Raw genomic sequence first — 17,449 nt, 5'->3', positions numbered from 1 at the left:
TTTCTAGTTGAGCTTAATATAATGTTGATTTTATGTTTAGATTTATTCTTTATTTTTCTTTTTTCAGAGTAGAATAAAAAGTCAGTATTGGGCTTGTATCTCCCTTTTATGTGGAATGTTTTCTTCTATCACACACACTCACACATGGTCTTTTAAATATGAAGTTCGCATTTAAGCTTTAATGCAGGGATTTCAACCTCCCCGATTGACAGAACCATAAATCATGTTAAAGTTAAGTGAATTACTGTAGCATGGAACTGTAGCTTTAACAGTGTTTATGTAGTATCAGCTTATCATCCACGTAGGCAAAGAGGGGTGAGCACTGATACTCGAAATGGGAAGGCATGGTCCTGTTAATGTGGCTGCAGTATCACACAGAGTCACCCATTTCATGCCACATCCTTTGTATTGTTGAAACAAGTGGATTCAATCACTCACGTGAATGGATGGCCTTTTAAAATGTGTATTTCCATGGTAAATTTTACATTTGCCATTTCTTAGTATTAAGTAGCAGTTACTTCCTCTCCACCCCAAACGATTCATTTTTCCTATGTACAAAACACATGTGAGGAACACCAGAGTGGACAGTTGTAGTACAGTAGTAAGGGACCTATGAGGCAAATATCGTGAAAGGAAATAAATGATTTGACCTCTGAAAAATAATTCGTATGGGAGCAGAAGAGTACAATGAAAAGCACATGGGCTGTGGCGTCCCACAGAATAGATTTCAAATGCTTCCCAGCCACTCAGGATCTGTACAAGCTTGGGCCAGTCCCTGGCCTCTGCTGGCCTCTGTTTTCCCACCTGTACGAAACTTTAGGTGTTAATAGGAGGAGGAAGTGAAATGACATATGGATAGGGCCACGTATGTGATTCGTATGTTACTAAACGTTAGCTGTCTCAGAGTCCCCCCATCCCCATATCTTTTGCTGTCTTTTTATGTGGTTCTCTTGAAAGGATTCTCACTTCTCTCATTGCTCACTCCTCAACTCCAGCTTTCTCTTTTATCTGCTCCTGTGAGTCCAGAAGGTGTGTGTATTTCTCCTCACTGAGAGGAGTCTTATGGAAGTCTTCCAAGGAGCCCCTGGAAGAGATGGGGCCTCAGGGACATGAGCCAGCCCAGTTACACCATCCCATCACTCTTGTTTGGTTGGAGGAACAGACGAGTCTCCTTGTGGGGCTGGTGAACCTCCTACCATGATGACTAGCCCACAGCCACGGTGATAACTTCACTTTGACTTGTCTTCATTCAGGCATGGCTCTTGCTAAGGGATAAGCACCACTGTTATTTACACAAGTCAAATCAGCAAATAATTTTTGAGAGTGTACCATCTGCCAAGCACTGTGCTAGGCCCTGGTGAACAAATCAAACAAGCTTGTCTTGCCCCTCAACCTGAAAGACCAGAAGAACAAACAGTTGTTACTCGGATGAGATTCATGAATTAAAGAAATGGGTAATATAGCAAGGTATTAAAAGTATTTGTGGGCATTTGGATTTATTTGTCAGTTTGTGTGGGTCCAGTCTATTGGTATACAGTATGTATTTAGGAAACTTAGTATCCCTGAGGGATATCTGTAGATCTTCACAAATCCTCAGATTCCTGAATACCATAATAAGCATTGTTGAACTGTTGCATACCCAGTAATGCATCAGTCCCCGACCTTCTTGGTACCAGGGGCCAGTTTCATGGAAAACAGTTCTTCCACAGACTGGGATATAGGAGATGGTTTCAGGATGATTCAAGTGCATTAAATTTATTGTGTATTTTATTTCTATTATTATTACATCAGCTCCACCTCAGACCATCAGGCATTAGATCCCAGAGGTTGGGGACTCCTGCAATAATGAACAGAAGACATGTTAAAGTACTCTTTCAAGTGAAATATTCTTACAAGGGAAAGAACCCAGCCAGATTGCTTAATCACCTCTCCATTCTCCCCAAAAGAAAATAATGGATTGTTTGTGTAACGAAAAAGTCTGAGGGTTTGTGGCTTCACGTAGAACTGGATCCAGGTGCTCAGGCAATACCTTCAGAAATCTGTCTTTTTATCATTCTCAGATCTTCTGTCCTCTGTGTGAACTTCATTCTCAGGCTGAATCTCCTCAGATCATGGCACTGATGATATGAGCAGTTCCAAGCTTAATTCCTACTCTTGTAACAGTCCCAAGGGAAAGAGAACAGCTCTCTCACAAGAGATCTAGAGAAGCCCAGCTCCTTCTTGATGCTCCGAGTGGCCTAGTGTGGGTCATTTGCTCACTTTTAAAATAATCTTTATGTTTAAAAGATAGTGATCTGATTCCCTGGTGGCTCAGGCGGGAAAGAATCTGCCTGCAATGTAGGAGACCTGAGTTCGATCCCTGGCTCAGGAAGATCCTCTGGAGAAGGGAATGGCTACCCACTCCCGTATTCTTGGCTGGAGAATCCCATGGACAGAGGAACCTGGGGTTGCTATAGTCCATAGGGGTCACAAAGAATCAGACTAACTGAGCGACTAACACTTTAAAAGATAATGGAGGAGGCAGCTGGCATGGCAGACAGTGGCCCCACAGGGGTTACAGTGTTGGTGACCCTGACGCGCAAGCCAGGCAGTGGCAGCATCTACCTTCAGACCCCACCACCGCCCCGGAGCTGCAGGTGAGGCTTAAGGGAGGTGCCAAGGGAAGGTCATGGTCAGGTCTGACCTCAAGGAGCTATGGAAGCACGTCAGCCTGGGGAGTGGATCCTGGAGCAGTTCCCTGGCCTCTATGGCTGCCAGGAAGAGGGGATCCCGGAGCTGGAGATTGATGTGAATGAACTCCTGGGCGTGGAGAGTGATGAGACCCAGCTGCCAGGGTCGAGAAGCTGCTGGTTGATTGTTACAAGCCCACTGAGTGAGGCCTCTGTCTCTGGCCTGCTGGAAGAGATTTGGGCATGCAGAAGCACACCCTGGTAAAAGACAGTCCTCCCACGAGACAGCCACTGCCCCCCAGTCTTATAGCAACAGCAATACTGGGGCCTGGCGCCATGAGCAGGACTCCCTGTGCCTCTGGCCCAGAGGTCTCTCCCCTGACATTAAAAGTAAATGTAATAGGTTTCTCATTGGTGTGGCCTGGGTTCTATGCCCACCCACAGAGCCGGGGGGAGGATGAAGTCAGTGACATAGACTGAGGTGGAGAGAAGGCTGTTACCCAAAGATACCTTTGAGCTTTGTTTCCAGAAGAACAGGTGAAGGACTGCTGGGCCTGCAAAGCTGATAGCTGCCCAGTCCAGGAGATTAGAGCACAGCTGTCCTGTGCCCAGGGCAGCAGGGTCGGCTCTCCCACCAGCCAAGTGACTTCATGTTGCAGGTGGGGCTTGAAAAGCACAGGTCAAACCTCGGTCTTAGGAGAGTGACAGTCCATGCCAGGGAACTCCAGGTCCACGGGAACAGTGGAGAACAGTTCAACTCTTCTTTAAAAGTTATTCACTTGCCTGTGCTGTGTCTTAGTTGTGGTAGGCGGGATCTTTAGTTGTGGTATGCGGCATGTAGTTCCCTGACCAGGAATAGAACCCAGGCCCCCTGCATTGGGAGCGTGGAGTCTTACCACTGGACCACCAGGGAGGTCCTAAGAACAGTTCAGCTCTTGATTCCCAATGGTCTTACGCTGCCACAGGGCACTGCATGATCCTGATTACTTTTAGTATATCTTAACTTATCCTAAGAACACAACTCCAAGGGTAATAAATAGCCCAGAATCCAGCATATAGCCTGGGACACAGCAGATTCTCAACACATAGTTTTTAAAGGTATGAGCCCACTATGTACTAGGCACCTACATACACTAATTCTAGTTCTCAGAAAAATCTCTTAAATTAATACTATTTTATCCAATTTTACAGACAAGGATATGCAAGTTCGAAAATGTTACATAACTTTTCCTAGACTCACATAGGGAGTGAATGATTTCAAAACCCAAAATAGTCGAGCTCTAAAAATCACACAGACATAGGATTTCCATTTTGCAGCACAGAAAACCCAAGTGCTTAGGAGGTTGACACAGAGCTAGTTGATACCCAGCTTGGGGTAAACTTTGGTACCCTGACTTCAAACACTGGCCCAATGCGTCTCATACTTCTCCTTGTGTGAAATTTACCAGCAGTAGGAATAAATCCCTAAATCCTGTAGGGTGAATTCAGGAGGGTGCTTTGAAACCTGTGCTTTAGTAATCATGTTACTCAGAAATAGGGCCTTGAACTTCAATGTATACCTATAAGTTGGGCAGGGGTAGTGGGAAGAGAGGCCGTGAATCAGTCATTGCTTTGTTTGTTGTGGGGTTTGTTTGTATTGGTCTTGCATTTTTTTATTTTAAATGTCAGCAAAGACTTGCAAACAGCACAGGTCCCAGCATTTGGTAGGCCTCCCATAGGCTAGAGAACCTCCATGGAGCTTAGTGTTTCAAATTCCAGGTCGTTTGAGGATTAATTCTCTGTTAACCTATGTGATCATCCAATCTATGGTGGTTATTTTTCCCTTAAATGTTTTGATGTATCTCTTCTTCATCTCTTGTATATCTGGCATGTTACATAGAAGCTCAAGTTCCCTTCATGGAACTGAATCCTATCAACTTTGCTTATTAAACAGTCCCCCTTCGTGTCTCCAATAATCACAGCTGTTGTGTGGTGTTTGTAGGCATTTCACATTAGCCGTCATGGCGGCTTAGTTGATTCATGCATAAATATGGTCTATTCAGAGAAGAGGCCCTGTCAGTACCGAAAGGCTAGGGCTCTATCTCACAGAAAGAGCTTGAACTAGTGCATTCACTCAGGGTTGTTTTTTTTTAATTGAAGTATAGTGTCAGACTTTATTTTTTGGGCTCCAAAATCACTGCAGATGGTGACTGCAGCCATGAAATTAAAAGACGCTTACTCCTTGGAAGGAAAGTTATGACCAACCTAGATAGCATATTCAAAAGCAGAGACATTACTTTGCCAGCAAAGGTCCGTCTAGTCAAGGCTATGGTTTTTCCTGTGGTCATGTATGGATGTGAGAGTTGGACTGTGAAGAAGGCTGAGCGCCGAAGAATTAATGCTTTTGAACTGTGGTGTTGGAGAAAACTCTTGAGAGTCCCTTGGACTGCAAGGATATCCTAAAGGAGATCAGTCCTGGGTGTTCATTGGAAGGACTGATGCTGAAGCTGAAACTCCGATACTTTGGCCACCTCATGCGAAGAGTTAACTCATTGGAAAAGACTCTGATGCTGGGAGGGATTGGGGGCAGGAGGAGAAGGGGACGACAGAGGATGAGATGGCTGGATGGCATCACGGACTCGATGGACATGAGTCTGAGTGAACTCCGGGAGTTGGTGATGGACAGGGAGGCCTGGCGTGCTGCGATTCATGGGGTCGTGAAGAGTCGGACATGACTGAGCGACTGAACTGAACTGATTTATAATGTCATGTTAGTTTCATGTTAGTTTCATTTCAGTTATATATTTATATATGTTTATGTATATATATATTTTTCTTTTTCACATTATTTTTCCTTAAAGGTTATTACACAGTACTGAGTATAGTTCCCTGTGCTATACAGTAGATCCTTGTTGGTTATCTACTACTTTTCTGACTCTTATGTTTGACTTGACATAATATACACATGGATGGGGCTTCCCCAGTAGCTCATAGGTAAAGACTCTGCCTGCAAAGCAGGAAACGCAGGTTCAATCCCTAGCTATGGAACATCTCCTAGAGAAGGGAATGGCAACCCACTCCAGTATTCTTGCCTGGAGAATCTCATGGGCAGAGGAGCCTGGTGGGCTACAGTCCACTGGGTCTCAAAGAGTCAGACAGAACTGAAGCACCTTAGCATGTACGCGTGCACATACATACACATGGATGTGGGAAACCAGCACATACCCAAAGCATGTTAATTAACAGTGAAAAGGGTCAATCAAAGAGTGACAGCGGCTAGTTAGTGGGGATACAGAAGGCAAGCAGTTTGCTTTGGAAGCCTTCAAAAAGATGAGGCGTCAGCGGGACGTCCAGCTGGGACAAAGACCAGGTTTGGTAGGCAGTGGGTAGGAGGAACAGAGATTGTCTGGTGCTCAGCTCACAGAAAGAGCATTGCTGGTATTTGGAGAGTAAACAGGAATTATGTGGGTCTACCCCAGGGGCCATTAGACTATGGCCCACCAGTCGAATCTAGCCCTCTGCTTGTTTCTTAAAATGTTATCGAAACATTTTATGTCCATGCTCATTTATTTATGTGGTATCTATGGCTGCTCCTGCACTGAGTAATTACAGCAAAAACCATGAGGCCCGCAAAGCTAAACTGTGTCCTCTCTGGCCTTTACAGAAAATGTTTGCCAACCCCTAGTCTAGACTATAAACAGGACTTTTGAAAAATAAAGGTCTTTAAGTAGCAAAAATTGATCTAAATTAAAATTTTAAAAGATCTTTGCTGCCCCTCACCCCTTGCTGTATTTTTAAAATTTATTTTTCCAAAAGATACTGGAATTTGATCTCTATCCTGAACTTCTACCTTAACTCAAATAGAATAGAACATATCAGTTATCTCGGAAGTCTACTGTAACAAAAAGTTACTTTGTTTGGTAGCAATAACATAAAAATAATGGTGTTTTGCAAGTCATCGTGAAATATATATTTCTCTCATTTGATATACCCACGTCTTTCACACGTATTCAGTGATGTTAAAGATGTGTTTTGAAAACCTTGGTTTGAGTCAAAGGTTTGTTATTTAGAAAAAGTTTCACCTCCTAAAGGCTTGAAAACCATTGCCAGTTCCTTGTTCCTTGTGTCTCTGTTAAACCCCAGAACTCCAAACTTCTAAACTTTCGTGAATGGCAGGTCTGACTCATGAATGATGTATAAATTATAGCTATGGACCAGTAAGATTTCTCAGCTTTACGTAGGCTATCATGGTGTTACATATTGTGGTTTTGAATTTCTAAAGAAGTAAACGCCATAGTAGTTGACAACCCAAACAATTCAAGTTCCATTTGCCCTTATGGAATGCTTTTTTTTTTAAGGGCATTTTTTTTTCTACTTTCTGCTCCTTTTAGAACTGTGCCTTATTAAAATCTTTACTTTTAAATATGAGTAGTCAGGATTTCTTAATGCCACCTTGTACTTTACAAAAATGGTTATTTTTGTCTAAATAACATCTTACTGCTGAAGACAGATGAGTAGCTTTTTCTTGTAATGGTGCTAACAGAGAGAAGCAGTTTGGAATTTCACCTGTTGCCACTGACGGTGTCAATTAATGGTAAGACTGAAGTTTCCCAAATGCCAGGCCTTGGGAGTGGTCATTCGCTCTATGAGCAAAGAAGACTGTGTAACGCCATCTAACAAGCACGCTGCGCCTGGAGGAGGATTTGATTTTATTGTTTGCATTGCTCTCCTGGCAGCTTATCTTTGGAGCCTCCCATAGAAGAGAGACTAGGATCTAAGGGCTGGTGCCGGAAAGCAAAAACGAATATGAAATGAACCTAATTCTCTGTCCAACCTGTGAGAGTCTGCAGTCATTCCTGGACAAGAAATTAAGTCAATGTAAAGCCTAAACGGAAGAATATATTTCAATCATGAATTCTTGGTTTGAGAAAAACATAGGAGGGTTATTAGAACTTTTAAAGGTTCTGTTTGGGCAAAACTGCTGGCAGTGGTAAAGAGAGGTGATTTTCTTTTGTCTTTTTTTTTCCTAAGTCTTAGAATGAATTCGGAGAGGGCAATGGCACCCCACTCCAGTACTTTTGCCTAGAAAATCCCATGGGCAGAGGAGCCTGGTGGGCTGCAGTCCATGGGGTCGCTAGAGTCGGACATGACTGAGCGACTTCACTTTCACTTTTCACTTTCATGCATTGGAGAAGGCAATGGCAACCCACTCCAGTGTTCTTGCCTGGAGAATCCCGGGGACGGGGGAGCCTGGTGGGCTGCCGTCTATGGGGTCGCACAGAGTCGGACACGACTGAAGCGACTTGGCGGCAGCAGGCAGAATGAATTAGAATGAAATACAAGATACCAAACCCATGTGGCCATGACTCCCTGGCCATCTTTGAGCTGGAAAAATGGTCCATAAAGTCTCCTCCCTGTAGTGGACTCTCAGACCAAGAATCAGTTTTTGGACCTTTGAAGTCTCTCAGCATACACAGTAATACAGTAATGACTTTGACCTTCTTTTCCCCAGTCTTAATCAATTATGCCTTAAAGGAGGAAGAATACTTTTAAGTTAAATATATATGTATATATTATATATACAATAACATTTAATTTTAAACTTTTCCTCTTTCAAACTAAAACCAAAGAGTCTTTTAAATAATTGGGGCCACCGTGGGGTGGAGGTGGGGGGCGGTGCACAAACAAGTAAACCAGCCTGCCTGACCTGCTCTCTTGTTTAAGTACCCAGTAATATGATCATCTGGCAATAAAGAACTGAGCCTACACCTTGGGAAATTCTGGGTCTCTGCTTCTTTAATTGTGGCTACTTTGTTCAGATGTGTAGGCAGTGCCATTCCAGCCAAAGCAACCGGATCAAGTTTCCTTCCTTCCCATCTTATTTGTATTCTTTATGAAAAGCACAAGCAGTTGTTTGAAACAAGGCTGGCCTCTGGTTAAAGTTTAAGCTAGTAGTGAGATCCATCTCAAAAGGAGTGTTTGTGACACTTTTTGCTGCTCCTGGCCTAGGGTACTAAGAGTATTAGGCCCCAGAAGCAGCCAGTTTTGTAGTGCCTTTTAATACACAAAATTGTATTAACATCAACATGGATACAGATGGATGCACTGCAATAAACTGTAACCACTTGAGAAAAGCCTTTATTGACTTTCAAGTAAATAATGCACATTTTAAAGGATCTAAATATGCATTTACATAATGTGCTATAATTTTTTATTGTGTCAACTACTCACACACACACATCCATAAGAGATGTTTTTCTCCGTCAAAAATTTGGACTCGTACCATCATTTTGTGCATTGCATTAGCACCATGCCAGATTCACAATGGTAGTTCCTCTTCTCTAGGGCCTGAGCTGACCATCTCAAAATACAGTTAGTCAGTTTTGCTGATTGAATAATTGGTTGGTTAATTTAACCTCAGTGAAAATTTCTAAAATGATTTGTGACCACTTGTTCGAAAATTTAGGCACACTAAAAACATATAATCCAAGATAAAAGAGAAATGAAATAAAAAAGAAGGAAAATCAGATTTATACATGGCTAGAATCTTAAATCTGAGCTTTAGAGCAATGGAAAAACCCAATGCAGTCTCATTGTTCAGGAAAAGAATGCTACTAGAAGGTTATCCAGAGAAATCACATGTGTTGAATAGTACTCCCTCATGGCTCACGTGGTAGAGAATCCACCTGCAATGCTGGAGACACGGGTTCAATCCCTGAATCGGGGACATCCCCTTGAGATGGGAATGGTAACCCACTCCAGTATTCTTGCCTGGAGAATTCCATCAACAGAGGAGCCCAGTGGGCTACAGTCCATGAGGTCGCAAAGAGTTGGACATGACTAAGCGACTAACATACACACACACGCACACACACATATACACACAACATATTTTGTGATGTGTGTAACACAACTGTTTTCTGTTTGAAGAAATGAAAGCACAGGATCTTGAATGATTTATATCCTATTCCAGTGAACTAGTGGCTGAAGCAGACATCCAAGGCCTGAGAAAGTAGGGGTTGTGAAGAATGACCCTTTGAAATGCAGACTCAGCAGTTGTCTAGTTTGAATCTACAGGCTAAATGATTTCCTGGTATTAATTAAGAATTAATTGATTATTATAAATCATCCATTGTAGAGTTAACTCCACATAGTACCATGTGTTTTCAGGTTTGTGTTACAATAAACTATATGACACAAGGAAAAGAGGAATAATTTTTTTTAGTAAAATTAACAAAGAAACTTTCTTGAGGAGATCTCACGTCTTTCCCATTCTGTTGCTTTCCTCTACTTCTTTGCATTGATCGCTGAGGAAGGCTTTCTTATCTCTTCTTGCTATTCTTTGGAACTCTGCATTCAGATGCTTATATCTTTCCTTTTCTCCTCTGCTTTTTGCTTCTCTTCTTTTCACAGCTATTTGTAAGGCCTCCCCAGACAGCCATTTTGCTTTTTTGCATTTCTTTTCCTTGGGGATGGTCTTGATCCCTGTCTCCTGTACAATGTCACAAACCTCCATCCAGAGTTCATCAGGCACTCTATCTATCAGATCTAGTCCCTCATATCTATTTCTCACTTCCACTGTATAATCATAAGGAATTTGATTTAGGTCATACCTGAATGGCCTAGTGGTTTTCCCTACTTTCTTCAATTTCAGTCTGAATTTGGCAATAAGGAGTTCATGATCTGAGCCACAGTCAGCTCCCGGTATTGTTTTTGCTGACTGTATAGAGCTTCTCCATCTTTGGCTACAAAGAATATAATCAATCTGATTTCGGTGTTGACCATCTGGTGATGTCCATGTGTAGAGTCTTCTCTTGTGTTGTTGGAAGAGGTTCTCTTGGCCAAACTCTATTAGCCTTTGCCCTGCTTCATTCCGTATTCCAAGGCCAAATTTGCCTATTACTCCAGGTGTTTCTTGACTTCCTACTTTTGCATTCCAGTCCGTTATAATGAAAAGGATATCTTTTTCAGGTATTAGTTCTAAAAGGTCTTGGAGGTCTTCATAGAACCATTCAACTTCAGCTTCTTCAGCATTACTGGTTGGGGCATAGACTTGGATTACTGTGATATTGAATGGTTTGCCTTGGAACCAAACAGAGATCATTCTGTCATTTTTGAGATTACATCCAAGTACCACATTTCGGACTCTTTTGTTGACCATGATATGGCTACTCCATTTCTCCTAAGGGATTCCTGCCCACAGTAGTAGATATGATGGTCTGAGTTAAATTCACCCATTCCAGTCCATTTTAGTTCTCTGATTCCTAGAACGTCGATATTCACTCTTGCCGTCTCCTGTTTGACCCCTTCCAATTTGCCTTGATTCGTGGACCTAACATTCCAGGTTCCTATGAAATACTGTGCTTTACAGCATCGGACCTTGCTTCTATCACCAGTCACATCCACAACTGGGTATTGTGTTTGCTTTGGCTCCATCCCTTCATTCTTTCTGGAGTTATTTCTCCACTGATCTCCAGTAGTATATTGGGCACCTGCCAATATACTTCCCCAGAGGAACCTGGGGAGTTCCTCTTTCAGTATCCTATCATTTTGCCTTTTCATATACTGTTCATGGGGTTCTCAAGGCAAGAATACTGAAGTGGTTTGCCATTCCCTTCTCCAGTGGACCACATTCTGTCAGATCTCTCCACCGTGACCCGCCCGTCTTGGGTGGCCCCACACGGCATGGCTTAGTTTCATTGAGTTAGACAAGGCTGTGGTCCTAGTGTGATCAGATTGACTAGTTTTCTGTGATTATGGTTTCAATGTGTCTGCCCTCTGATGCCCTCTTGCAACACCTGCTGTCTTACTTGGGTTTTTCTTACCTTGGACGTGGGGTATTTCTTCACGGCTGCTCCAGCAAAGCACAGCCGTTGCTCCTTACCTTGAACGAGGAGTATCTCCTCACAGCTGCCCCTCCTGACCCTGAACATGGAGTAGCTCCTCTTGGCCCTCCTGCTCCTGCACAGCCACAGTTCCTTGGACTTGGGGTTGCTCCTCTCCTCCGCCGCCCCTGGTCTTGGACGTGGGGTAGATCCTCCCGGCCACCGCCCCTGACCTCGAACGCGGGGTAGCTCCTCCCAGCTGCCACCCCTGACCATGGACGTGGGGTAGCTCCTCTTGACCGCCGCCCCTGACCTTGGGGAGGGGGGCTCCTCTCGGCCACACTTCGGTGCTCTTCTGCGCGGTGCATTGTAGCTGATGAACAGAAATGGTATGGTATGGACCTAACAGAAGCAGAAGATATTAAGAAGAGGTGGCAAGAAACACAGAAGAACTGTACAAAAAAGATCTTCACAGCCAAGATAATCACGATGGTGTGATCACTCACCTAGAGCCAGACATCCTGGAATGTGAAGTCAAGTGGGCCTTAGGAAGCATCACTATGAACAAAGCTAGTGGAGGTGATGGAATTCCAGTTGAGCTATTTCAAATCCTGAAAGATGATGCTGTGAAAGTGCTGCACTCAATATGCCAGCAAATTTGGAAAACTCAGCAGTGGCCACAGGACCAGAAAATGTCAGTTTTCATTCCAATCCCAAAGAAAGGCAATGCCAAAGAATGCTCAAACTACCGCACAATTGCACTCATCTCACACGCTAGTAAAGTAATGCTCAAAATTCTCCAAGCCAGGCTTCAGCAACACGTGAACCGTGAACTTCCAGATGTTCAAGCTGGTTTTAGAAAAGGCAGAGGAACCAGAGATCAAATTGCCAACATCCCCTGGACCATGGAAAAAGGAAGAGCATTCCAGAAAAACATCTATTTCTGCTTTATTGACTATGCCAAAGCCTTTGACTGTGTGGATCACAATAAACTGTGGAAAATTCTGAAAGAGATGGGAATACCAGACCAGTTGACCTGCCTCTTGAGAAACCTATATGCAGGTCAGAAAGCAACAGTTAGAACTGGACATGGAACAACAGACTGGTTCCAAATAGGAAAAGGAGTACGTCAAGGCTGTATATTGTCACCCTGCTTATTTAACTTCTATGCAGAGTACATCATGAGAAACACTGAGTTGGAAGAAGCACAAGCTGGAATCAAGATTGTCAGGAGAAATATCAATAACCTCAGATATGCAGATGACACCACCCTTATGGCAGAAAGTGAAGAGGAACTCAAAAGCCTCTTGATGAGAGTGAAAGAGGAGAGTGAAAAAGTTGGCTTAAAGCTCAACATTCAGAAAACAAAGATCATGGCATCTGGTCCCATCACTTCATGGCAAATAGATGGGGAAACAGTGGAAACAGTGTCAGACTTTATTTTGGGGGGCTCCAAAATCACTGCAGATGGTGATTGCAGCCATGAAACTAAAAGACGCTTACTCCTTGGAAGGAAAGTTATGACCAACCTAGACAGCATATTAAAAAGCAGAGACATTACTTTGTCAACAAAGGTCCATCTAGTGAAGATTATGGTTTTTCCAGTGGTCATGTATGGATGTGAGAGTTGGACTGTGAAGAAATCTGAGCACCAAAGAATTGATGCTTTTGAAGTGTGGTGTTGGAGAAGACTCTTGAGAGTCCCTTGGACTGCAAGGAGATCCAACCAGTCCATTCTAAAGGAGATCAGTCCTGGGTGTTCTTTGGAAGGACTGATGCTGAAGCTGAAACTCCAACACTTTGGCCACCTCATGCGAAGAGTTGACTCATTGGAAAAGACCCTGATGCTCGGGGGGGATTGGGGGCAGGAGGAGAAGGGGATGACAGAGGATGAGATGGCTGGATGGCATCACCAACTCGATGGACGTGAGTTTGAGTGAACTCCAGGAGTTGGTGATGGACAGGGGAGCCTGGCGTGCTGCAGTTCATGGAGTCGCAAAGAGTCAGACACGACTGAGCGACTGAACTGAACAAAGAAACTAAGGTCTGCATTTTAGTTGTTAATGATTTTCTTTTACATATTTTTCAACAAGAACAACAGCAACAGAAAGGGCAAGGGTGTTGATTAAACAATTAAGGAAGGAATTTCATGGTCCCGTTAAAATATTTCTTCTATCAGGTTTCTTTAACTTTTATCTGTCCAGTCTGCTCAAGTTAATTTTTCCCTTGCCAGCATTCTCTGCTGGCCACCACAATTCCATAATCTCACAACCATTCATCACTTTCCACTTAAGCACCCGAAGCATTGCCACTTTATTATGAAGGTCTGCTTCCTGTAGGCTCTTGACAATGGAGGTGCCACCTTTGTGTTTGTCATGGGGCAAAAGTTGAGTGTATCATTTCATTGTGCTCAGTACATTCCCAGCCTCATCTGGGAAATGCCACATTCCATCTCTAACTAGAAACTATTTGGTCAAATACAGGCTACTGGGTGAAAGTTTCTTTCTACCAGCAAAGACGAGCATACCATATTAGATGAAAAAATTCCTTGGGTTCTTTAAAGCCTTTTGCATCGTAAGAGATGGCTAAAGTCATTTAACTTTCTAGCTGCAGATTTTAACTCAGAGATTATAATGGATTCCAAGATTTATCATCCAGTATATTAAGTCCTGGGCTTCCCAGGTGGTACTAATGGTAAAGAACCTGCCTGCCAATGCAGGAGACATAAGAGAACACAAGTTTTATCCCTGAGTTGGGAAGATCCCCTGGAGGAAGCTATGGCAATTCACTCCAGTATTCTTGCCTGGAAAATCCCATGGACAGACGAGCCTGGCAGGCTACAGTCCGTAGTATCGCAAAGAGTCAGACATGACTGAAGTGACTGAGCCCATATTAAGTCCTACGTTTTACCAGTTTTTCTATAAGCTCATGGCTTTTTGCCAGGAAAATTTTTTTAAGTTTATATTTATTTGTATGGCCACTTTATTAATTTCTGTACACTTATATATCTGATCATTCATTGTACCATCAGCAGATATTTACTGAGTGCCAGACACTGTTCTGGGGATATGACAGTGAATCCATTAAACGGAGGGATAAACTATTTACTATTTAACTTTTATCTGTCCAGTCTACTCAAGTTAATTTTTCCCTTGCCATCATTCTCTGCTGGCCACCACAATTTCATAATCTCACAACCATTCATCACTTTCCACTTAAGCACCTGAAGCTTTTTATTTACTAAGATGGTGAAGAGAGAAGAGCCAATACGAATTGGTTTTATTCAAGATGCCCTCAATTGTAGGACTGAAGACAACTTTGTGTCATCTCAGTGTTGTGTCCCAAGCCCGCAGTAAGAGCCTAGGAATATTTTTGGATGGATTAAAGGTGGCATAAATGAAGAAATCTTATCAAGTCATCTGCATGGTATCGACTGGACTGTTGATCCCATTCCAAACTCCTGTTTCTACTCTTGAAAAACTACAGATGCCACTCAAAACCTCAGAGTTCTTGCCACTCCCAATTATTAGTCAGAAAATGCCCCAGTCCTACAGATACAGTAGAGAACAGAGAACCCATGTCCAGGGATCAATAGAGATGCATCCTTTTTTGACAGTCCTCAGACTTACTGATCAAATGGTGGTAGAAAATGTGGCCAGTCTTGCTTACTTGCTCTTCAGTTTTATTGAGTCATTCTCAATGTTAGGAAAGTCTTACTTTCCAAATATTTGGGTATTCGTTTGTTTCCTCTTTGCAGGGGCTCCTGGAGTTTAAAGGTTTAAACTGCAAAAAGTAAGGAAAAATAAATGCTCTCATCTGCTTCTACTTGGGAGATGTCTCCTTGGCCCTCTTTGGGAGATGAGAGCTGCCATGTTGGCGTTATTTGGTTTGTGTCTCCAGCCCTTCCCACATGCTCTTCTTACCCTCCAGCAGGCTTTACCAATCACCCTTCCATGTCAAGGGCAGAAGTCTTCCAAGGCAAAATTATTAAGCACTTCACATACAATTTTTTAGCCTAATACAATATTCTTCCTATATCAGTGAAACTCAATATATAGGTTCAGATACAGTTTCAGATATAAGGGAGTGATAGTTGTCTGAGTCTTTCATCAGTTTGTATGAGCAGAGGGCCAGCAATTTAGCAGGGGTCACTGCCTATCTCCTCTGCCTGTGGGTTTCCCTGCTCTAACTAACATCTATGCTTTTCAGAGTTTGGCTTTGAAACCTTCCATGTAAAGTGAGGCACCCAAATTGCCTGGGTTCATTAAGTGATCATTTACTACAGACTTCAAAAAAATTTCATCCTGAATTAGTCCCTAGAAATTTCCTTGAAAGGGGTATAAGAGCTTTAACAATGAATTATTGTCTATGGAATGCTCAGCATGAAAGGGGATCCATATGTGCAAACTAGAATTTGTCATATGTAATGTCAGTTAAATCAGGTCTAATCTACCAAATACATTTTTTATTGCCTGCTTCATTAAAAAGGCTCTTAAAGTAATGAATAATCTTCAGCTTCACCAAGGATTATTAATGCCTTTATAACTCATGTCCACTGAAAATAGAAAGACAGCTTGAAACTCTACCCTAATCTAACCTCCATGTTTGTCTTAGAGCTTTAAGGAAGAAAATCTATCAGACCTCTCCAGTATTAAATGCTGTCACACAAGCAGTTACTGCGAATTGAGTCAGGAGAAGAAATTTTAAGAGGAAGTTGAATCTGGTTTAAATGCTGTGGCAAAGCAAGTCTTTCTCTGTTAACTCTGATGTTCTGTTTTCCTACAGCAAGTCCACACGCAACACCATCGACTCTTCATTTTCCGACGTCACCCATCATCCAGCAGCCCGGGCCTTACTTCTCTCACCCAGCCATCCGCTATCACCCTCAGGAGACGCTGAAAGAGTTTGTCCAACTTGTCTGCCCTGATGCTGGTCAGCAGGCTGGACAGGTGGGGTTCCTCAATGTAAGGAAAATTCTTTTTTTTCCTCAATTTCTTTAGAAATATTAACCAAATGTAAAAATAACAAGGGAAGACCTTATGACCATGTGACGTGGTGCTCCAGTGTCGTGCTGACTGACTACAGGCAAATGTCATATTTATTCTAGATTGTGGGAAAGTTAACTTACTCTAAGAGGGATTGGCCAGGATTTAAAAACAGTGTTTGTGTTAACTTCTCAACTGTCAAGTTTATGGATATAAATCATCTCAAGGGTGAACTGTATAACCTTCTAAGGTCTGTGGGCAGATAATTCCACCTCCTGCACACTAACTCAAGGGCTCACACAGTTAACAAAATAGAAAGACCAAATAATTTTAAATAATGATTTTGAGTGGTAGGGAGCGGTAGGGGGAGGAGGGGGCACAGATGTTTCAGATCAGCTAAGTTGATATTTTTTAAAAATAGTCTTCTAACACTTTACATCAAGTTGACCAGTACTTGAACTCAAGATGCTCGAAGTAGTTTATTATAGTTTGCTATTTCTGCAAGTAGTTATCTTTCCCACTTATCTTTGTATACAGCTAAACAGTCCTCAATCGATTTGAATGAAGATTTCAATTTTTTTCTCAAATAAGCTAAATCACAAACTGAAACAACATTCCTAAAGTAAAAGTGATTTTTTTTTAACTTTTTATTTTGTACTGGGGTCTAGCTGATTAACAATATTATGATAGTTTCAGGTGAACAGCGAAGGGACACAGCCATCCATATACATGTATCCATTCTCTATCAGACTCCCCTCCCATTTTTTAAAAATCACAAATTTTGTTTCAAATGTAGAACCAAATGTTTACAATGGATAGCTATATCCCAAGGCCAATAATAATAAATTGGAAATAATGAACAGCATAAAGCCAAATGTAATTTTCCTTTTATCCTAATAACTGCACATGAAGCCACAGATGAACCATGATTATGATTGCCTAATCTAGAATATTTTATCACACCATTCTATCACTGATTTTCTTGCTTAAA

General features: G+C 42.4%; 1 protein-coding gene across 9 annotated transcripts in view; it reads left to right on the top strand.

Annotated features, from left to right (window-relative positions):
- NFIA (nuclear factor I A) overlaps positions 1 to 17,449 on the top strand; it is a 427,392-nt gene that overhangs the window by 345,418 nt on the left and 64,525 nt on the right. For 8 of the 9 annotated variants that reach the window (XM_059884867.1, XM_015465326.3, XM_024989708.2 and 5 more), the window contains one exon: positions 16,259 to 16,437. In XM_059884867.1, coding sequence (XP_059740850.1) covers positions 16,259 to 16,437 — 179 coding nt within the window. The remainder of the gene's footprint in view (positions 1 to 16,258; positions 16,438 to 17,449) is intronic. The other variant, XM_005204524.5, reaches the window with a different exon arrangement.

The sequence above is a fragment of the Bos taurus genome, chromosome 3 (genome assembly GCF_002263795.3).
Source record: "Bos taurus isolate L1 Dominette 01449 registration number 42190680 breed Hereford chromosome 3, ARS-UCD2.0, whole genome shotgun sequence".
Classification (NCBI taxonomy): domain Eukaryota; kingdom Metazoa; phylum Chordata; class Mammalia; order Artiodactyla; family Bovidae; genus Bos; species Bos taurus.
The sequence above is the reverse complement of the archived record's forward strand: the minus strand, read 5'-3'. Positions and strand labels throughout refer to the sequence as shown.